Source organism: Arachis hypogaea, chromosome 5, assembly GCF_003086295.3.
Source record: "Arachis hypogaea cultivar Tifrunner chromosome 5, arahy.Tifrunner.gnm2.J5K5, whole genome shotgun sequence".
Taxonomy (NCBI): Eukaryota; Viridiplantae; Streptophyta; class Magnoliopsida; order Fabales; family Fabaceae; genus Arachis; species Arachis hypogaea.
Genome location: NC_092040.1, coordinates 58,330,605 through 58,355,297, shown reverse-complemented (window position 1 = coordinate 58,355,297; position 24,693 = coordinate 58,330,605). Strand labels below are relative to the sequence as shown.

The following is a 24,693-nucleotide window of genomic DNA, read 5'->3' as shown; positions in this document are numbered from 1 at the left end:
CGTAAAAGAATCAATGGATTCTATTCTGACATGATCGAGAACCGACAGATGATTAGTTGTGCTGTGACAGAGCATTTGGACCATTTTCACTGAGAGGATGGGATGTAGCCATTGACAACGGTGATGCCCTACATATAGCTTTCCAATGAAAGGAGTATGAAGGATTGAAGGAAGGTAGTAGGAAAGCAGAGATTCAACAAGGACAAAGCATCTCCATACACTTATCTGAAATTCCCACCAATGATTTACATAAGTATATCTATCTTTATTTTATGTTTTATTTATTATTATTTTCGAAAACCATTATAACCATTTGAATCTGCCTAACTGAGATTTACAAGATAACCATAGCATGCTTCATACCAACAATCTCCGTGGGATCGACCCTTACTCACGAAAGGTATTACTTGGACGACCTAGTGCACTTGCTGGTTAGTTGTGCGGAGTTGTGACAAAGTGTTATTCACGTTTGAGAGCGCTACCAAGTTTTTGGTGCCATTGTTGATGATCACAATTTTGTGCACCAAGCACCTATGGCAAAATTTATATCATTTTGAAGCCCCCGGATGTTAGCTTTTCAACGCAACTGAAACCGCCTCATTTGGACCTATGTAGCTCAAGTTATGATTGATTAAGTGCGAAGAGGTCAGGATTGACAGCTTTGCGATTCCTTCATTTCTTCATGAGTTCTCCATTTCTACATGCTTTTTCTTCATTCCCTCAATTCTAATCTTTGCCTCCTAAACTTGAAGTCACTTAACAAACATATCAAGGCATCTAATGGAATCAAGGTGAATTAAATTTAGCTATTTTATGAGTCAAAAAGGATGTTTTCACTCTTAAGCACAATTAAAGAAGAATTTACAAAACCATGCTATTTTAGTGAATAAATGGGAGACAAGTTGACAAAACCCTCTAAATTCAACACAAGATAAACCCTAAAATGGGGTTTATCATGGTTCTTCTTGGTGAGGGTATGGAGATGGTGTGTATTGAGGTGGTTCTTGGGAGTAATTGTGATGGAATTGCAGTGGTTCTATGTATGGTTCATATGGCTCATAAGGTGGTTGGTATGGTGGATAAGGATTATGGTCATGTGGAGGTGTTTGGTGGTATGGACCTTGTAAGTATGGTGGTTCAAAACTATGTTGAGGAGGTGGTTCATAAGCATATGGTGGTGGTTGTTGACAACCACAATGGGGATCACCACATCCATTAGATAAATATGCATTAGAAGTGGAATTATACCTATAAAAGACCGGAGGAGGTTGTTGCCAAGAAGGTTGTTCATAAGCTTGAGACTCCTCCCACCTTTGATTATTCCATCCTTGATGCATGTTGTCATTATAGTTCCCATTTCCTACAACATAATTTGAACCAAACTCATAGGCAAAGGGGAGAGAATTCATAGTGAAAAGAAAAAATAAAGACAAAAGCTAACAAGGAATAATGAAACAAAGTCCTAAAACTAGCAAAAACTAACAAGCAATCCAAAAATGAAGCTATTCACAATATTAACATATGTACAATAACCAATAACTAGGCACACATTTGTAATTTCCCGGCAACGGCGCCATTTTGATGAACGAAAATTGTCTGTCAGTAAAGAATTTCACAAATGAAATCTCGTTGCAAGTATAGTTCTAAACCAACAAACAATTCCTCAATCAAAAATTTGTTTGTCACAAGTACAAACCCCAATAAAAATAAACCGAAGTATTTAAACCTCAGGTCGTCTCTCAAGGAATTGCAAGGAAGTGTCCTTGTTATTGGTTATGGGACAAGTATATTTTGGGATTTTGAATAAGAGACAAGAAAAGTAAATGAAACTCAAGTGATAAAACGGTCTTGGCAAGATGGTTAAGGATCTTTATCCTTGTTACTAACCACAATATGATAATTGCAAGGATCAATACCATTAAGTCATCCTCTAACAATTGAAGAAAAGTCAAATGAGCTTTATCAATCCTAACCCATAAGTCCTAGCCACCTCACTAATTAACTTAGTGAAGAGTCAATGGATACCAATCATCGATCACTTGGACATTAGCAACTCAAGTTTACCTAAGTTACCATCCCAAGCCAAGAACACAAAAATCTACTCTAACATCCTTCCAAGCATTTTATCAAACACTTGGAAGGCATAAAAAGAAAGCAAGATAAAATTGCAAGAAATAGAAATCTACAACTACCAATTGCAAGAAAACAATAGTAACAAGGCAATTAAACAATAAGAAACATGAAACATAAATTGCGTTAAAGGAAAATAAAAGTAACAAAAGTGCATAAACATAAAAGAGGTATAAAAAGGAAAATTAACAATAGAATTGAGAAGAACAAAGGTATAAGAACAAGAAATTGTAAGGAAGACAAGATGAAAACAAGAAATTAAAACTAGATCTAAGAAAATCCTAATCTAAACCTAACCTAATTTCTAGAGAGAAGAGAGAGCTTCACTCTCTAGAATTCTAACCTAAAACATGATAAAAACTCAAACTAACACTCCTTGGTTCATCCTCCCTCAACTAAAACCGCCTCATTTGGACCTCTATAGCTCAAGTTATGATCGATTAAGTGCGAAGAGGTCAGGATTGACAGCTTGGCAATTCCTTCATTTCTTCATGAGTTCTCTATTTTTACATGCTTTTTCTTCATTTCCTCAATCTAATCTTTTCCTTCTGAACTTGAAATCCCTTAACAAATATATCAAGGCATCGAATGGAGTCAAGATGAATTAAATTTAGCTATTTTAAGACATAAAAAGCATGTTTTCACACTTAAGCACAAATAAAAGAGAATTTACAAAACCATGCTAATTCATTGAATAAATGTGAGAAAAGTTGATAAATTCCCCTAAATTCAACACAAGATAAACCCTAAAAATGGGGTTTATCAGTACGTATGCATGGGTGATGCATAAGCACGATTCAACAATTCTTCAAGTGTTGTGCGTACGCATGGATGATGTGTACGCATCAATGCCCTTTCAAAGGCGTGCCAAAATGACACGCCTCTTCATCTTGGCGTGTGACACGCCATGCTTCTTGGCCTCCTAGAGCATGCTTTTTTTGGGCCTGTGACACGCGCTGCCTTTGGTATATTACATGCCCACTGTTTTGCACAAACACCATGGACTATTATATATCGTTGGAAAAATGTGGATGTTAGCATTTCTAACGCTGGTGAAAGCACTTCATTTGGACTTCTTTAATTCAGGTTATCCTTGTTGAAGTATGGAGAGATCATGGTTGTACACCAATTGTGCACAAAATTACTTCCTAGACTTTTGGCCCAGCGTATCACGCCCTCATGTTGGCGGGTAGCATGCCAAGGCTCTGTTTTGGCTCCACACGCCCCCTTTTGGCGTGTTGCATGCTCTCTTCTCTACTTCTTTGGGAGTGCTTTTTTGGTAGTATTCCTTTACTTATACTTTGCTCTTCTCTTGCTATCATTTTTCTACAATTAACAAAAAATTCAAGTACTCAAAGTACTAACAGAATATCATATAAAATCACATAATTATCCAGCAAAAAATCATCAATTTCACTTAAGAAATACTCAAGAAAAATACGTAAGATGTTCATGCATCACCGGCGCTGGCAGAGGTGACTATCGGAAGTGGTTGGAATAAGGAGGGAGGAAGAGAGAGAGAAAAAAAAAGACAAAGAGAGATTATTTGAAAATGAAAGGGAAAAATACACGATTTTAATTTAAGGTATATTTACTATTAGATTTACCGGCCAATAACACATTGTGCATTACCTGAAATACAGGTTTCATTATATGTGTGTGTCTTTATTGTAGAATTGTATTTACTTTTATATTAAAATAAAAATTATATTATTAAATTGTGTCAAAAGAATATTTTATTAAATAATTTAGCTATTTTATATTTTAAAATTATATTTTAAGAATATAATAATATATTTTTTTTAGTTTTTGATGAGTATGTTAAAGATTTTAGTTACTTTTAATAAAATATGTTTTTATAATTTTTTTAGAATATTTTGTAAAACACATATTAGCAAGACAGTTATTAAATTGAATATCACATAATAATAAAAATCTTCTTATTAAATGTTAAGAAATATATATATATATTATATTTAACTACTAACTTATATTATAGTAGTATTTGAAATCAATTTTCGCCCTTTTTTTAAATTATTGAATAAATATAATTACGTAATATATAAAATATATAATGATGATATGAAAAATTTTGTGTATATTTTTTTTTAAATTATCTTTTATTATGTATAATTCATAAAAAATATATTTCATTATTTCAAAGTCTCAAATACAAAAAAATTGGTTGAAAGATAATTTACTTACTATCTTGATTATTGACCTCATATTTATTCTTATTGCATATGTTTAATTTATCAAAAAGTGGATTAATAGTTACGTTAATATCTATTAATATACAGGTATTGATAATGAATAAATAAAAAATTATTATGTAGTATTTAATATTTTCATGTTGTTTATTTTATATATTTGGATATATATATATATATAATTTTATATATTTTTTATATATTTAATATGTTTTATATATTTTTTTTATTTTTTTATGTTGTTTATTCTTATATAATTTTCTTATTATTCTTATATATTGTACAGAATACGAATTGTACTTGTATAATATAATTAGTTTAGTTATTATGGGTATTTAATACACATATTAATATTATTACTAATATTTTTTTAAATTTTTATCATAATAAATATTTTAAAAATTAAATTTATATTTGTTATAAAATTCTTTAATTAATAAATTAATTTCTATTTATAAAATCACATGTTAACTACACCATACTATAATAATTTAATTGAATTTGTAGTGAATGAGATGGCCGGCTGGGGCTCACAAAATGTGTGTTGGTACTTGTTGCTTGCTACTGTTATACAATAACTAAACACCTTCTGGGAAACAGCCACGTACCCCTTCCTTTCATATTGAGCTGTGTAGCCCGCAGAAAATCGAAAACTCAAAAACCTGCCTCTTTCTGAATCACTGTGTCATAAAACGTATTGACATCAACCAAATCAAGCAAATCCATTGCACACAACTAACTCGTGATTGTTAATTACCAAAGGGGTTCCAACTAAACACTAGTAAAATAATGACAAACTATTGTATATTTGCCTTAATTAAGGCTCTTTTAGGTTAGTGTTTCACAAACACATATCACATACAATTCTTTTTTGGACAGTTACATCACATAGATTATACATACGGAGGTGTTTAAATTCAAACGAAAAATTTTATTCATAATACGTTTAATTTATTATATAATTAATCTTATTTATGTATTGTTTTACTTAAATAATATTTTGTAACTGTGAATCAACACTTTTTTTTATGTATTCATTTGATTAATTTGAATTAATTTATCGTTTTATCATCAAATTTTAATATATTATCCCTTTTTAAAAGATTAGTCCTAAATTCAATACTGAAACTTGTTAGACTTTTAAGTCGATATATAAAATCTTAGACAAGATTTAGTAATATAAAAAAATTGAAACCAAGTTCTTTAGACACAATTTATTATATAGATTATTGCAATTACAATTATTATTTTTATAACTTTTTATTTTCTTTTTTTTAAGGCTAAATTCAGTAAATTACACAGATAAACATGTGAAACTTCGGTAGACCTAGAAGAATTTTACCTTTTGTTTTAAATAAATAAAGTGTTTTGTATAGTATCTTGAACCATGTTCTATTTTATTTTTATTTCTTTAATTATATTATATTCTAAAAGCAGTAGTGGCTGAGATTTAATTATCTTTACCAGTAGTGATGTATTCCTCTATCCCCATTCCCCTTCATCAGAACCCCAATTAAAAACCTCAGATTTTGTCATCGCTTCTCATTATAACCATCATTATCACCATCGTGTTCCCAGTTCCCATCTCCATCTCAATCTCCATCTTCAAAATAACTTTTAATCAGATAATAAATATTACACCTGTCAATCAAAACATATATCATTTTAGTTATTTAAACACTAATTGAAGAATTAAAAAACAATAATTAATCACAACACTTTTACAAAATCATTTATATATAATATCCTTATTTAATGGTTAGGTTTTAGTATCAATCTTTTATTTAACATTTCAAAATGACAAATGTATTAAATATTTTTTAAAAAAAATTCATATACACTGAACACAGACAAAAGTAATAATTTTAAAATTTATTGTCTTTTATTCATTTTACCTATTACTTGAGTTATTTTCACAATAATTAAATAATATAAGATTAAGTATATTTTAAAATTATTCAACAAAATATTTTCACTCCATATATAATTTGTATGTATTTATTACAGTTAATGAATATTATGATCATTAAAAAAATTACCGAAACATTAAACAAATGAAATTGATCTAAAATGATAAATATTTGAAACCAAAGAGAACATAAGAGAGCATTTAATTTGTGTTTTTTTAGTATTTTTTATATTTTTAAATTTTTGTGAAAAAAAATAAAAATAGTAAAAATAATAAAATCTTATTTTTTATTTTCAGTTTTTATTTTTATTTTTTTATAAAATTTAAAAAATAAAAAATATTGAAAATAAAAACAAAAAATGAAAACCCACCCTAAAGCAGTGATTGTTTTAAAAACTGAAAATGAGATTGAAAGATTGGAATTTGGTGTTATGTTTGGTAATATAAGACTGAAATTAAAATTTTAATTTTAAAATATAAAATTTTAATTCTTTCAATATTTTTAAAAAATGAATAAAAAAGAAACTGAAACTACTTTTAGGATTGAAGATTGAAACTTTAATAATATTTCTTTTTAAAATACAATCATTTAACTTTTCAAATTTTAAATTTATCTTTCAATCTTTATATTTATCTTGAATCAAATATAATATTTAAACATAACTAAATTTAATATATTTTATCTCAAACATAATATAGACACTTAATTTAATCTCAATCTTTATCTTTTAATCTTTATCTCTCAATCTTTATCTTTCAGTATTAACCTCCTTTTTAAATATAGTCTAAAACTATAATCAACAAAAGCCACTCTTCTTTTTAATAACAAGGTATTAATAAGTCTAAGGGTGTTTATAATTTATTTTTTATTTATTAAATATGTATAATAATAATAACTTTAAAATTAATTAAAATAGCAAATATTGTATTTTTTAATAAATATATAAAATATTATTTAATTTTAATAAATATATATAATTTTAAATATATACATATTTGAATAATTTGAGTCTAATATCAAATTTTATGAAACAAATCCTTTTTTTTACGTAAAAGATAATTGCAGAAAAATTAATTATTAATATGTAAACTCAATTCATGAGAAAAAATATATTATTAATTATATTAAATATATATTAAAATTAATTATTAATATATTAGTTACTTTTTATAGTTGGTTTTGACGTAGAAATAATATATTATTACTAACCTCTAGATTGATTGCTTCATTTATTTATTTTGATAACTTTCCTTCATTTATTTGCGGATTTATATGTATGCAATGTAATAAAGATATTAAAAAATAATATTTATATATTAAAATTAATTATTAATATATTTTTATATAAATATATATAATTTAATTTATTTTTAATATATATTTTATACTAATAATTAATTTTAATAACTGATTTTAATGTCTTATCATTGAGCAATAGCATAGTTTCTTGTTTGAGCCCCCACAATACATCCACCCATCCTCTTAAAGAATGCTTTAATCTTTGTGAAAACTCCTTAATCCCATTCCCTCTAAAAAGACAGACAGTAAACAATGGACTTGACCCCAATTGATGCAAGCACCACCCACACCCAAACCCAAACCATAGAACACACAAACTCACAACAAACACAAACCCCACCACAACCAACAACGAACGGTTCCCTCAAACGCCACCACCCGCTCCCGACCACCGCTATTGCGGCCGCACCACCACTCTCCATGGTAATTTCCTACAAGGAGTGCCTCAAGAACCATGCAGCCACCATCGGCGGCCACGCCCTCGACGGCTGCGGCGAGTTCATGCCCTCCTCCTCCTCCAACCCCTCTGAGCCACGCTCCCTCACTTGCGCCGCATGTGGCTGCCACCGCAACTTCCACCGCCGCGACCCAGAATCCCTCCTCCCCCACCACCACCACCACCACCCAAACTTCCTCAGCTTCTACCACCACTCATCATCGCCGCCTCTCCCCCAGCGTGGTGGACTCAGCCTCAGCACAAGCCCAAGCACAACAAGCCCAAGCCCAAGCCCATCAGCAAGTCCAATTTCAAGCCCATCATCACCACCACCTGCCCCACTCTCTCACCACTTTCCTCCTCCTCCACCTCCTCCGTACTCCTCCTTCCACCACCATCACATGAATAATAATTCTCCATCTACCGTTGTTGTTCCCAACATGCTCTTATCCCTTGGAAATGCCGCATGCTCTTCCGGTTCTGGATTCAACCACCACCACCACCACCAGAAAGACTTGAACAGCTCGAAGAAGAGGCATAGGACCAAGTTCAGCAAGGAACAGAAGGAGAAGATGCTGAGATTCTCAGAGAAGCTTGGTTGGAGAATGCAGAGAGATGAAGATGGTTTGATTCAAGAGTTTTGCAACCAAATTGGGGTTTCTAGAGGGGTCTTCAAGGTTTGGATGCACAACAACAAGAACACCTTCTTCAGAAACAGGAACAACAACAACAACAACGATAATGCTTCTGCTGCAGAAAAGAATGGGAGTCTTAATGGTGTTGATAATGGTAACCATATCGATAACGATAATGATGATGATCATAATAATAATGATAATGGAAATGGTAATCAACACAGCAACAACACTAGTAGCAGCAACGATGACATTCACAGAGATTATTAATTAAGGTATAATAATTATTATCCGTTGATTTAATTTTCTCTGTCAAATTAAAGTTAACTACCATTTATGTCTTTATTTAATCTTTGATAATAAGGATATGATAGAAATAGGATAGGGATTAAGCGATAATTTCTTTTTTGTTTAGTCATTCGAATCTTTTTATTTTTTATTTTATTTTTTATAGTTCGTATATGTTGAAGATCATCGGCTGAGGCCGTATAAAGGTCTGGTTTAATTTCTTTTCTTTTCTGTTTTTGGCTAATTTTGTTCATAGAGTCTGGAATTTAGGAAAATCGTATTATAATTTGAACGCCAAAGATAATAATAATACTACTTTATCATTATTGAATTTGAATGTAATATATATCTATTATAAGTTTATACTAACAACACTCAAAGATTTATTTTTGACCACTAGAATAAATTCGATGTTCATAGACATCATGAAATATCATAACTCCGGAATTAATGCGGTTCCACTAAAGTTTCATCCTCTTCTGGTGGTAGCTCTTAATTAATTGCTGTCACATGTTCCTCTTGATAGGATCAGGTGTGTTGTTTCAAATAATTTTGCTGTTTTAATTTTTATTTTTTAAACTTTTTTTTTTTAATTTTACTAAGGGCAAGCTAGGTATTAATAGGACTTGGTGGAAGTTTTGTGTTGAAAAATTAAAGAATTAGTGTGTTTAACAAGACTTAGTAACATTGACGAACGTCTATAACCCTTTTTTTGGTTGTCCGAAATTTGATTAATTATTTAATCATATATTCTTGCCCTTGAAGTGTGTAACCTCCAAAAATGGCCATACTTGTTTGTCCCAAGAAACAAGTGCTTTTATCAATGTTGAAGCGCAATCTGATATGCCTTATGCAATTTTGTCCTTATTCATTTATGAATTACTCCTACTACTGTTCCAGATTTATTAAGTTGGAGAAAATGCTATTGATGGGTTTGTTGCACATTGCATATGACCAACTCTAATAGTTACTGTACTATAAATTGATCTACAATCAATAGATCATGATTTATAGTGTTAAATAACGTTTTTTAAGTATGACTAAAATGTACAGCTTTGTTTATTTGTTAGACTAATTGAATGCTGATATTCAAATTATAAATCAAACCGATACCAAGCATTTCTTTCTCTCGTTAGTTTCTTACATGAATTCTTATATCTGGTTAAGATTTTCTAAAGTGGTCCCAACAGTTTGAGTTAAAAAAAATAGGTAAAACATATTAAAAGAACGTATGAATTTTACATCATTAATTAGGTTAGATTCTTTATAGTGCAATCATTATTTAAGTATTAGTAAGATTACATGTTAAAATTACTAATTAAAAAATTATAATATATAATTTAAGTTTTTAATATTTTTATTTTACATAAAATTTTAATTTTTTTTTTTTACTAATAAAAACAACATAGCACAATATCTTTTGTAGTTAGGGAGAATAATTATGTCTCATTAAGAATTAAGAGTTAATATCTGGTGAGAGCTAGGTTACAATAGTTACCAAATCATAATATGTATACCAAATTATGTTAATTCCATAATTAATATAGTCCTAGTGTAATTCGAGTCGTCTCTTACGGAATGATGTATTATAGTTGATTGAGTTTTAAAGGGGATTTGACTTAAGAACTAACAAGTAGAAACATTGAAAAATAAAATTTAAACAAAAAAGAAAAGTCGTTCAAGGATTTTTAAGTTCAAGCTTTATTTATTATATATACATATATCATCAAACAAATGTGTGCAATTCCTATTCTCTTTTTTACAAAAATTCTTAGATATCACCAACCATCTAATCTACATCGATCAATTAAGCACCAAGCATCTAACCTACATCAAGCAGTTAGAAAATTAAAATCTTAACCCATATAGTTCAATGTTACTCTTTATCTAGTGATATATATATATATATATATATATATATATATATATATATATATATATATATATATATATATAATTTAATCAAAGTTCAATTAGCACAACACAAATTGGGCATGCAAATCATACATTTAATTTATATCAATAAATAGAAATATATAAATCAATATAGAGATAAAGGGATAATTTAAAAAATAATCATATAAATTAAATTGAAATACTTGGAGCTCAAGACAAACCCTACCTTGTACCTTTTAAATTTTTAAGTTACTCTTAAAGTCTAGTATTATGTTCCAATACAAGACTTTATGTAGTAAAAGTTGTAACTAAAGAATTATGGAATCTTGGTTTTTCGTTGTATTTCTTGACTCGATAAATTAATGATTAATTTATCGCAGATCTAAATTTTATTTAAGAGTTTATTGTTAGTCAATAAATTGCTACATGTACAAGGTAAAATTCAAACTCTTGACACTTGTTTAAGCGAATTAGTGAGTTAATTACTAGACTAACTTAAGTTAAAAGTCATGGAGAATAATAAATCAACAAAAAAGATCAAGTGTTGAAAGTGAGGGATTAGCGAAAATTAAAGAAAAACCGAGGAAAATACTAAACCCCGAAGAAAAGTGAGTTTTTTTTTTTCTTTTTGAAACTAACAACAAAACCTAAAATGAAGGTATAGAATGAGTTATGACGGTGTATGTTTTACTTAAATCATGGGTCTTTTAATCCTTGTTTTCCAGCTATTTGAGGGCCTTTTCCATTTCTTTTTATAACGACACATTGCCTTATTATGATCCAAAATAACCAAAAGAAAATAAAATAAAAATCATTTATTTATATATAAGAAAAGACGTAAGCTATATTTTTCAGCCGCTCAAAAACAGAACTAAGTTCATGCCATTCCTCTTGGGCTTTATTCTTAAATTCTAGGAAACATTTTTTGGGAAGAGAAAGGAACAAGGAATATCTATTTTTGAACCAGAGGATGATATTTGATAATGACACTAATCTATTTTCGTGTTTATCCTCAATCATGCCACATTATATTTTGTGTGTCTGTGCTTAGAAGGCAAGCAGCATGTTTTATTTGATTATTTAAATTGCATAAGCTTTTGTGTTTGTGTTTGTGTGTACTTGGTGGAGGACAGTGCCTTGGACTTTATCTTTTCCCTTTCCATATTGGGTTTGGTTCAATGAAACGGCAAGTTTTGTTGGTTTCCCATTTTTATATCAGACACCTTTTATAAGCGGTTAATGATAACCTCGCCTGTTAAAACAATAAACAATAATAAAGCCATGCAGCATACAAGTATTAGTTAATAATTAATAATTAATTAATTAAATAGTAAACTTGCAACATCTTAAAACAGGAGTTCCGGTCTTGTGTTAGTTATCAATTTCAATATCTTTCAAATAAATATTTGAATACAAATAAAAATAAGAGAGGATAGGCTCATTAAAAAAGATAGGAAGAATTGTCCTATAGGTAGCGTTTGGTTACTGAGACATAGACATAGTGGTATACGGTGACACATGTCTGCTGTTTGGTTTGGTGAGACACAAATTTTCGAAGGACACGGGAGGACACGGATGGACACGGAGACACTAAATTTGTGTACCTCCAATTTGGTGAGACACTGAGACACAACTTATGAGACACTAATTTTTGACTCTTTTACCCTTATTGAGTTTTTAAAATTTATCTTCTTATCTTCTCAAATCTTTTTTTTTTCTCTTTCTCTTTTAGATTCTACAACTAAATTTACTTTTCTATTTTTTTTCAAAAAAAAATTTGTACATTTAAATTTTTTATTTATTTAAATTTTGATTAATCTTTGATAAATTCTGAACTTTAATTTTCTATTTTTTTCAAAAATAATTATATATTTAATATTTAAATGATAATTTAAGATGGTATTAGAAGAAATAAAAAATTATTAGAAGAAATAAAAATTTAATGGTGATGGCATGCATTGTTTGGGATAATAGGTATATTGTAATAGTGGTAAAACTTGTGGTTGAATGAAGGATAATTCAGTCTTTTTAAAATATATGTGTCTTATTTCTTATTTTTGCCAAACACAATACATAGACACAAATATTTTATGTCCATGTCTTTAATGTATGTGTCTCTGTGTCTATGTCTCATCAAATACATCAACCAAACGGAACCATAAGTAATTGAGTGTGAGAGCCAAATGAATTGAAAGATTCATGTTTAGTTTGAGAAGAGATCATAGACGTTTTCAAATGAATGGAAAGAGAATCTACTTTCATTAAGTGATTTATTAGATAATCGAAAACAGAGAATCTTGAAGACTATTCGAAATTCAGAAGAACTGCGGGAAGGAGCTCTTGAACAGCTAGAAAAAGCCCGGGCCCGTTTAAGGAAAGTTGAAACGGAAGCAGATCAGTTTCGAGTGAATGGTTATTCTGAAATAGAACGAGAAAAATTGAATTTAATTAAGTCAATTTATACGACTTTGGAACAATTAGAAAATTACAAAAATGAAACTATGAGTTTTCTTAAACGGTGATACTTGATAGAAATTATGTATTGAAAAAATAAGAATATAATAGACTTTGAGGTAATGAGGTGTAAGCAATTACTGTATTTTTAAAAGAGATATTACTTGCACACCCTCTGATAGGCGAAAAACAAGCAAACGTTTTCCGGTCACTACAAGAGTACGAATATTGCAATAGTTTTTTGTAATTGTTGATATAACCGTTGCTAAATAGAATGATTTATTTGCAATAATTCTATTTGAAAAACACGTTTTTTAAAAAATTTGTGGCGCGCAATTCAGCATTAAAAAAAAATAGCAGAGGTTTATAAACTCTGTAATCTTTCACTGTTATATTAAAAAAATTATTTTTTCACAAAGTTATCTAATTTTTTCTACAATTAGCTAAAAAAACAAATTTCGACTAAGTTAACTTGCACTAAAAAAAATTTATTTTTTACTGTAATAAAATCTAATTTAATTTGAAAAGAAGAGGATTTCCATTAGCAAGATCTAAGTTTAGTAACCAATAATCACTAATACTATAAAAATTGATTATTATCTCGTTAAAATCCTAAGTGGAAATGTCTCGTGAATAACAATGAAAGAAAAATAAAACATAATAAAGGAATACCAAAAATGTACAACTCTTAGGAATATTCAAACAACAATTTATTCTTTTAGAAGACCAATAAAACATAATTGAATACAAGGATTCAATAAAAGATAAATAATAAGAAAAAATTAGAACAAAAAAGCTACACTCACGATAGTCAAAGCCTTCTCATAAAACTGCCAATAGGTTTTAGGAAACATGCCAATCCTTCATTTTCAAAATCCCACAAAAAAAAAGGGTTGTATGATGGAAATTGGAAAAGAAGAATGATCCTTTAAAAACAGAGGAAGCAAAGCAATAAAATGGAACATTACATGAAGAAGAAGAATATTGTATATTTTCTCTTACAAATTTTTATTTGGAGAAACAGAATTTTTATTTTGTATATTTTTCTGATTTTGTAATATTCTAACCGATTTTTTCTTTGTGGGTCGACACTAGTAACTTTTATGTATTCTATTCCGGAACTTGTGTATATAAGTATATATATCTGTTTTGCTCCATTATACAACACTTCTTACATTAACATCTCGTGTGTGAATAATGGCTGTCGATTTTGTTTATCTTTCCTTTACAGGTTTCTAGTTATATTATTATTCTTCAAATATTATGTATGTAATTTTCAGTTAGGTATCGTAATACCTCACTACCTTTGATTTATGACTGTAGGATAAGGCTTTGTATGGTAGGGTGTTACATTATGCTATTAGAGCAGTTCGTTCCTGTAGAGCCTGAGGAATGGACTAATTATGCTTCTGAACATACTCTGAATTCTGTTTATGTGATATTTAGGATATCTGCTTTATAAGTATATCATAAATGTTCATGAGCATACTTTTGAGAATTTGAAACACTAGACTTGAGATATTGAGACTAAACACCTTAATATCAATTGTTTGGTATGAACGGGACCCAAATGGCATCTCATGGACGTAGACGAGGTCGAAGATGATCAGAGAGGTAATGAAGGAACCATACCGGTAGATAATCTGGCTGATTTCTTGGGTGCAATGGCGAACGTGCCTGCTGCTATTAATGCTGTGACCAACCGAGCAATGGATCGGATGAGGCAACAAGTTGGAGATGGCAATGAAGGTGGTAATAGACATGGTGGTGGAGATGACATTATGAGTACCATGGTGCCAATGGAGATAAGGAGCTTTCCTGAGTTGGTCAACAAGAATCGAGTGGCAAGAGAATGATCGAAGAAGACTGCAGTGGCAAGGAATGATCGCTGGGAGTCCCGTGAAAGGGATTAAGGCAAAAGTTTCACCACAAGGGTCCAAGAATTCAAGAGGAGTGGATACGCACCACAATCCCCCAAGGTAGGAATAATTACAGAAGGAATGACAACCACCGGAAAAATGGTAAAGGAAAGCAGGCAAGAACTCACTCGGATTACTTGAGGTGCCAAAGGTGCGGGGACTACCATTCGGACAAGCCATGCCGGTTAGGTATGGGTTTATGTTACAACTGTGGTTCACAGGGGCATATGGTTAGGGATTTTCCAAGCAGAGAAACTTAGAATGCGGATCGATCGCAACAACAACAACAACAACGACAACAACAACAACAACAACAACAACAACAACAACAACAACAACAACAACAACAGTAGCAACAACAACAACAACAACAACAAAGCCTTGTCCTACTAGATGGGGTTGGCTACATGAATCAAACGATGCCATTGAGTTCTGTCATGCATCATATCTATAGAGAGACCATTGACATGTAAATCTCATTTGACCACCTCATGGATGGTCTTCTTAGGTCTTTCTCTGTCTTTCACCCCTTGTCCATCTTCCATCTCATCTACCTTCCTGACTGGGTGTTCTGTCAGTCTTCTTTTCACATGTCCAAACCACCTGAGACGGATTCTACCATCTTTTTCATAATGGGTGCTACTCCAACTCTCTCCCTTATATTTTCGTTTCTTATTTTATTCAATTGCATATGACCACTCATCCATCTCAACATCTTCATCTCTGCCACACTCAACTTATGTTCGTGCTCCCCTTTGCCTACCCAACACTCCGTACCATAAGCCGGTCTTATAACAGTGCGATAGAATTTACCTTTAAGTTTTAAATACACTTTTTTGTCGCATATAAAACCAGATGCACTCCACCATTTTGACCAACCTGCTTGGATCCTATGATTTACATACTGTTCAATCTCTCCATTATCCTGTATGATCGCAACAACAAGGTCGAGGTAATTGTGAAATTAGTCTTCAAACTTTAGTTTCTTTGTTTGATATTGGAGCATCACATTCATTCATATCACGTGACGGAGTTCATTTTCCAAGCATATGTTTTTTTTAATATGCTTTTATTTTTATGCACACCAAGTGTTTGATAAAATGCTTGTCTTAGTTTAGAGTAGATTTTTTAGCATTCTTGACTTGGAAATAGAAGCTTGGTAATCTCGAGTCATTAATACCCAACTTATGTTGGTGATCTAGAGTTGTTAGCTAATCTTATTTCCATTGATGCTACTTATGGATTAGAATTAACTAGGCCTACTTGATCTTTTCCCAATGTTGGAGATATTATAATAGGCTTAACTCTTGGTAATTATTGTGTTATGATTAATGCCTAAGATAGAAGACCTTGATTCTCAATCCTTGCCATGAATGCCTTTTCAGTATTTGTTATCTTTAGTTGTTTGATTACTTTATTGTCATTTAGATTATTGTCTTCTTAACCGCAAACCACCCCCTTGAACCTCATAACTGATAACATGCATACCTCACTACAATTCCTTTGAGAGACGACCCGAGATCTAATACTCTCGGTATTTTTATTGGTTTACAATTGAGACAAACAAAATTAAACTCTGATGCAGGTCAATTGTTGGTTTGGAACTATATGTGTAACGAAGTGATTCTTTCATTGAGAAAAAATTCCAAACCAATCTTTGGCCTGCCATCATGCCACGCCCTACTGGCCCGATTAAGGTGACGTGTAACGTCACTGCTTGGCGTTACACGCCCAAACCCAAAGAGCTAGACCTGGTTACATGCCAATCAGCCACGTGCAATGCCAATAATGATTTCAATAATGCCCAACTGGTGGACGAAATTGTGATTCATATGTTATTGCATTTTGTAAAATTTATTGCTTTTTCTTTCCCTGGCAATGGCGCCAAAAACATGGTGCCAATACCATGGTTTACAACTATGTGTGCTCACCACTTCGTTCAACTTAACCAGCAAGTGTACTGGGTCATCCAAGTAATACCTTACGTGAGTAAGGGTCGATCCCACAGAGATTGTTGGTATGAAGCAAGCTATGGTCACCTTGTAAATCTCAGTCAGGCAGATAATAATTGATTATGGATAAGTTCAAAAATTAATAATAAACAGAAAATAAAATAGGATAGAAATACTTATGTAAATCAATAGTGGGAATTTCAGATAGGCGTATGGAGATGCTGTGCTCCTCTTGAATCTCTACTTTCATATTACATTCATCCAATTCTTCTTACTCCTTTCCATGGCAAGCTGTATGTAGGGCATCACCGTTGTCAATGGCTACATCCCATCCTCTCAGTGAAAATGGTCCTATGCTCTGTCACAGCACGGCTAATCATCTGTCGGTTCTCAATCAGGTTGGAATAGAATCCCTTAATTCTTTTATGTCTATCACTAACGCCCAGCCTTCAGGAGTTTGAAGCTCGTCACAGTCATTCAATACCGGAATCTTACTCGGAATACCACAGACAAGGTTAGACTTTCCAGATTCCCGGAATCCTACTCGGAATACCACAGACAAGGTTAGACTTTCCGGATTCCCATGAATGCCGCCATCTATCTAGCTTATACCATGAAGATTCTGTTGGGGAATCTAAGAGATATACGCCCGGCCTAAGGTAGAACGGAAGTGGTTGTCAGTCACGCGCGTTCATAGGTGAGAATGATGATGAGTGTCACGGATCATCACATTCATCAAGTTGAAGTGCAACGTATATCTTGGAATAAGAATAAAAGAGAATTGAATAGAAAATAATAGTAATTGTATTGAAACTTGAGGTACAGCAGAGCTCCACACCCTTAATCTATGGTGTGTAGAAACTCCACCGTTGAAAATACATAAGTGAAAGGTTCAGGCATGGCCGAGAGGCCAGCCCCCATGATCTGAGAACTAATCGTCCCCAGATGAAACGTGGTCTCCAAAAAGACTACTAATACACTAGTAAAAAGTCTTATTTATACTAAACTAGCTACTAGGGTTTACATGAGTAAGTAATTGATGCATAAATCCACTTCTGGGGTCTACTTGGTGTGTGTTTGGGCTGAGCTTGATCTATCCACGAGTTGAGGCTTTTATTGGAGTTGAACGCCAAGTTATAGCGTGTTTCTGGCGTTCAACTCCGGGTTGTGACGTGTTTCTGGCGTTTGACTCCAGACAGCAGCATATACTTGGCGTTGAGCGCCACTTTACGTCGTCAATTCCCGAATAAAGTATGAACTATTATATATTGCTGGAAAGCTCTGGATGTCTACTTTCCAACGCCGTTGAGAGCACACCATTTGGGATTCTGTAGCTCCAGAAAATCTATTTTGAGTGCAGGGAGGTCAGATTCCAACAGCATCAGCAGTCCTTTTGTCAGCCTCTTTCAGAGTTTTGCTCAAGTCCCTCAATTTCAGCCAGAAATTACCTGAAATTACAGAAAAACACACAAACTCATAGTAAAGTCCAGAAATATGAATTTAACATAAAAACTAATGAAAACATCCCTAAAAGTAGCTTGAACTTACTAAAAACTACCTAAAAACAATGCCAAAAAGCGTATAAATTATCCGCTCATCACCAACCTCAAAGATGTGATTCCTAGTTAAAGATTGAAAAAAATTTTGCTATGATTTAAATTTGATTATTCTGTTTTAAGATTTGAATTATTAGGAGCTATCTTAATTATTTTGATTAAGATTTAGTTTTTGGATTTGAATTAGAAGAAACCATGGTATAAATAATTGAATGACATTCACAGAAAGCACATAAAGCTTCCTCGGCACAGTTTAGTTTTGTTGTTGTTTTTCCATTCTCCATGAGTAACTAATCTTTTTGTTAAAAGGTTAGGAACTCAGTTTATATTTCTATGAATTATTAATCGAAGTTTTCTTTTATTTTAAAGCGTTGCATTAATCTATTTCATGATTGAGTTATTCATTTTTCATCCTTAACAGATTAGTAGCATTGAAAGGTGTGCTACTCCCATATTGAATTTGTTTATTTCTTCGACAAAACTAATATTCGAGTTATACTTGAAAACTCTTTCACATGTCTTTTTGAATCGACTAGACATAGTGGTTTTAAAGTGTATGACACATACATGATTTTCAATCACTCTAGTTTAGAATACCTGATATATAATTTGGATTAGAACAACTTTTGAAAATTGTGTTTTTTCATAAGATTCAATCGGACAAGACTGGCTTGGATACATGACATATAATCTAACCTAAGGACTACTTTTGAATCTTATGAGGAACATGATTGGATTTAGGCTTAACCTCTTCAATTAATTGATTGACCAAGACATTCACGGTTGATTAATTGAGGAGAAACTGAAGAGCCAAGACATTGAAAATCAGTTAATTAAGATTCATCGTGAAAAGATCTTTGCATGCTTTAGATTAGGTAAACAAGGTTTGATTTTCCTAGGATTTAAACATCTCTGAAATCGTTGACATTCTCCATTATTGATTTCTCTCAATTTAACATCACTGCCTTCGAAGCACTCAACATCCAAGACTCCAACAAGACAAGTTTTCAACCCTAATCAATTCAGGTTTCATTGATATAATTAGTTATTTAACTCAATATTTTCATGCTCAGTCCTTTAATTCTCGTGGAAATAATATCCACTCACCGTGATATTACTTGAATAATCTGGTACACTTGTCGGTATCCGTAGCTTCACCTTTTGCTCATCATTTGGTCAGGACTATTGTATTTTGATGCAGTGATGAGGTGGCTTGGATCAACTATGACATGGTGGCTCGCACCAGTGTCAAGGAGCCATTAGGCATTAAAGAGTGTAGAAGGAGATGCAAGATATACCCTTGATACATGAAAAGATGATGATAAAGAAAATGCTAAATTGTTGGCAACTTGAAAAGAAATGGATCTGTTTGAAGGAAATCAAAAAGTCTGGTTGAATCTAGGAAAGCATGAGAATTCTAAGTGGCCTTGTTACTTCTAGAATCCATCGGCGTGAAGTGGTCTCCTCTAAAGAATTTGCCTCCTCTACCCCTACAGCCACTGAAATTCATTTTTGAAGGGTTTCAACCAAATTGTGATTAAGATGGGTTGAAATTAGCTTAAATAGATCCCAATTCAATTTTTCTAAATTTCTCTAACATATCTTCATGGGCAAGTAGTAAAGCCTCCACTTCAATTAATGAAATGGAATTTGACTTGGCCATGTACATAGCACAATCCTCAAGTAATCCATCAATATTGCGGTGATATGATCATCCAATAACAAAGTGTAACCAATATCAGCAAGAGTCTACAATTTTTTTGATCCTGCTAAGATACTTAGAGGCAGAATTGCCATCTTTATACATTGATTTCAATTGTTGTACCATGATTTTAGAAATCTTGGAGAAATATTCTTAAACTTTTTCCCAAACTTGATAAGCAAAATCACACTCCAACATTTGATTCTTGAAGCTTGAATCCATAGAAATAAAGAGCCATGTCAAGAGGTTCTAGTAAATCTAGATTCTGTTCTAACAGTTCTTGCAACTTGATTATCAAATCTAGATGGTGTTTTCTCTATATTAAGGTGATTATCTCGATCATTGGCATTGATAACATGTAAAGCAAATTGCTAAAAAGTTTGAAATGAATTATTGTTTAATTTGTCAAGAATAGGCATAAACAATATATTAAAGCTATAGAAAACAAAGATGAATACGAGAAAATTGGTAAAATAGCAGCCATGGATCCTGAAGCTGTGCTCATAATACCATGATAGAATTTGATCAAAAAAGTAGAGAAGACAAAAGAAAGTGTGAATGAAATGTACTGATCTTAAATATGATTGAACACCATTTACAAGATACACAAATCAGCTATATATACTACGACTCTTAAGCAGAAACTAAAAAATAAAAGAAAACTAATTCTAACAGAAAAATATAAAACCATTCTTTTTCTAGCTAACTAATTTTCTAACTATTACTAGCTACTTTTATATATTATTTGACAATAACTAAGTACAAGAAAAAACAAATTATTAAAAGGTTTTCAAGTTACTATACTCTAATCTTCTTCCTCACACTACCTTTAGGAGCCACTAGCACCATAACAATTTCTCTTTTCCATCACCACTGCTCTCGTAATTAATAGCATACCTACAAGTGTGTAAGTAAGAGAGAGAGAGAGATTGATTTTTAAACCTAAACGTGAAGAAGCCATATAGTGTTGTGGCTACCATTATCTGTAGAGTCCATGTCATTATAGAGTTGCTTGCTGAAGAAAGATGAGCCTATAATTTCTAAGAGAAAAAGAATAAGGGTTTGGGTTGAAATATGGTTAAAGTATACAAAATATTAAAAATGTATATTAAGGTTTTTACAAAATCTTTTAGCATTTCTACATGTACTAATTTATGAATATTTAAAGGAATAAATCACCTCAATATTCATCTAGGTAAAATTTATACTTATGTCCCTCTTACTTCACAGATATTTAATAATTTCTCCTCTTGTAAGAATGAAACAATAATTCCAGAAAATTTATGTTAAAATCAATACATGCAATTTGTTGTTACCTATTGGAATTATATTGTCCTAAACAACTCTACAAGTTCCATCACGAGTAATGAGCGATTAAATCACCATCATTCAAGTCCTATTATTAGTTCAACTTGACTTAATTAAAATCTTACAAGAGAAATAAAACAAATAATTATCCCTTTTGTTTCAGAAGTTGAATCCAAGACTTCTAATGATCAAAACAGTCTATGGGTTCTAAAATTGATTAGAACGATCTCCCCGTTTGATCGTCCTTCCGACAAATAGCCAGTTAATATCATTAACTGTAATCTAATGTGAATTATTACGCATGTTAACATGCCATACAAGGTGATTCAATCAATTTGGTCCCTTACTTAAGAGACCGATTGATCAAACCCAGCAAACATATATAATGCACATATATATTGCACTATCTTCTTCTTCCCATAATAACTGTACGAGATGTCTCTGGTACGGGTTGAAGAGTGGATCGGGAACTTGCGGGTCAAGGCGGGTGCCGGATTGTTCGACTGGAGCAGTGGGGATGGTACCTGCAAAGACACTCCGACGCTTAAGTCAGAATGGATCTGAGAGGTATAAGGTGTGAGGAATGAATGAATACCTGGAGGGATCTGAGTTCTTTATTTATAGGTGATGGTAGCTATCTTATCTTATCTTGTTTGGCTAAGATAAGGGAGACTTTTGAATTCGAAAGTTGGTTAAGAACTCTAGTGGGCCGGTTCCGGGCCTTCTAGAAGTGCGATATGGTCGGGACCCGGGTAACCGGGTCCGAGGACCTTTCGGAGCGTGGGATCCGTAGGCCAGATCCGTAACAGTTGTCCCTACAGCGGGAGGCCGGGGGAGGTCGGTCTCTACCGCTGGAGGATGTGACTTGGGCCGTTTGTGGCCTTCGTCGGTTCCTTAGACTCGGGATTTTTAATGGATTCGTCTTTCGAGAGATGGGTGTCGGTGCGTCGGACTAGAGTCGGTTGTTTGACGCGATCTTTGCGTTTCTCGAGGTGTGCTTTGTCAGTTTTACTTTTCCAATGGAGCATTTATCGCGAGGGGACGTTTGGTTTGCTTTTCCTCTTTTGCCCTTATGCGTCGTGTTTTATCCTTGTGGGTATTTACGTCTTTTCATCCTCTTGAAAAACTTTTTGGATTTCTTGCTTTCCTTCCCTTATTTTGCTTTTGCATTTGCTATTTTTCTCCTTTGTGGTTTTCTCTTGCCTTGGTGTTTCTCTGGTTTTCTCTGCCGCTCGCTTTTCTGCCTCTTCTATTTCACGTATGAATTAACAGGTTGGTATTTCTCCTTCTTCCCATTTCTACTTTTGCTCTTGATTATTTCCTGCATTTCATTTTGCATGCCTGTTTTAGTGTGGGTTGAGATTTTTGGCTGTGTTTGTGCGATGGTCGTAAGTCTTGGGATAGTGTGTGTTTAGTTTTCTTGCTTTGTCGCTGATTTGGCGATCTTCCATGTCTGGGATCGCGGGAGATACTTCGGTTATTCCTTCTGTTATTTTGTCGGTCTAGCGACCTGCCGCGATGGGATCTTGATTTGGAGATCGCGTGACTTCTGTTCTCGGCGTTGTATTTTTCCTTGGTAGCGATTCTGCCCTCGAGCTCTTGCACTCATAGACAGAGCTCTTGGATTATTGGGGTTGCCTTGTCCCCCGTGTTTTCGGGGTGTCGTGGTCCGGCGAGGTCGGGTCCGTTGTGCACTGGGTTGGTCCGGTGGACGGTGCTGGTTATTCTTCCGTGGAGCGCGGCTTCTTGGTGTTCGGGAGTTGGATTTCTTGTTCGGGAGTTATCTTGGTGGCTTATGGAGTGTTTCTCTAGTTCGTCCGCCATTACGGCTTGACCGGCGTAAGTCCCCACAGACGGCGCCAATGTACGAGATGTCTCTGGTACGGGTTGAAGAGTGGATCGGGAACTTGTGGGTCAAGGCGGGTGCCGGATTGTTCGACTGGGGCAGTGGGGATGGTACCTGCAAAGACACTCTGACGCTTAAGTCAGAATGGATCTGAGAGGTATAAGGTGTGAGGAATGAATGAATACCTGGAGGGACCTGAGTCCTTTATTTATAGGTGATGGTAGCTATGTTATCTTATCTTGTTTGGCTAAGATAAGGGAAACGTTTGAATTCGAAAGTTGGTTAAGAGCTCTAGTGGACCGGTTCCGGGCCTTCTAGAAGTGCGAGGGACCCGGGTAACCAGGTCCGAGGACCTTTCGGAGCGTGGGATCCGTGGGCCGGATCCGTAACAATAACCAAACTTTCTCTCCGTATATCAAGATCTAAAACCTTAAAGGGTGCTCACCATCTTATGCAACCAACAATGATGATGTGCACATAATGCAAAGAGGCCTAGATAGATAATACCATGAACACTACCAGAATATCATTTTTAACCAATGACTTAGGCTTAATTAGTCACCAGTTTTACCAACGGTCAGGTCATCGATAAAAGTTCATTGGTCAAAACTCTATTAGTAAAATTCGACCATTTTTACTGACGCCCCAAGGCCATTGGTAAAATTAAATATTATTAGCAATTCTTCCTTCGTTGAGAAAAATCCTTGTTAAAATACAAATTAAAAAATATATTTTTTATGTAGACAGATGTATTGTTGGGAATATTTGTTAATGATATTTAATTATTAAATTTAAAATAGAATTTTTATCCGCATTAAAATTAATAATAAGATAGAAATTAGATAATAACTTGTAAAATAAAATCACAAGCGTAAAGTATAATTTTTTTATCCCTAACTTTTGTAATTTTCTTAAAAATATCTCTAACATTTAATTTTGTTTAATTTTATCTTTAATATTTTTTATTTATGTCAAATTTATTTGGGATTTTTTAATTTTGTCATTGATGTTAACAGTTAATAGTGTACGTCAGATTTTATCAACGGACTATTTAACAGATGGGTTAACTTTATCTGAAAAAAAAAAAAGAAAAATTGGAGGACAAGTTTGATCAATTTCAAAACTGAAAAAATTTTGATCATTGATTAAAAT

The 24,693-nt window shown here is 32.8% G+C and overlaps 1 protein-coding gene across 1 annotated transcript; it reads left to right on the top strand.

The window, feature by feature from the left end:
* Window positions 1–7,690: 7,690 nt before the first annotated feature.
* LOC112803563 (zinc-finger homeodomain protein 11) lies at window positions 7,691–9,239 on the top strand. The gene has a single exon (XM_025847046.3). It carries the CDS (start codon window positions 7,802–7,804, stop codon window positions 8,888–8,890), a length of 1,089 nt encoding a protein of 362 aa, XP_025702831.1. The 5' UTR covers window positions 7,691–7,801; the 3' UTR covers window positions 8,891–9,239.
* Window positions 9,240–24,693: the final 15,454 nt, after the last annotated feature.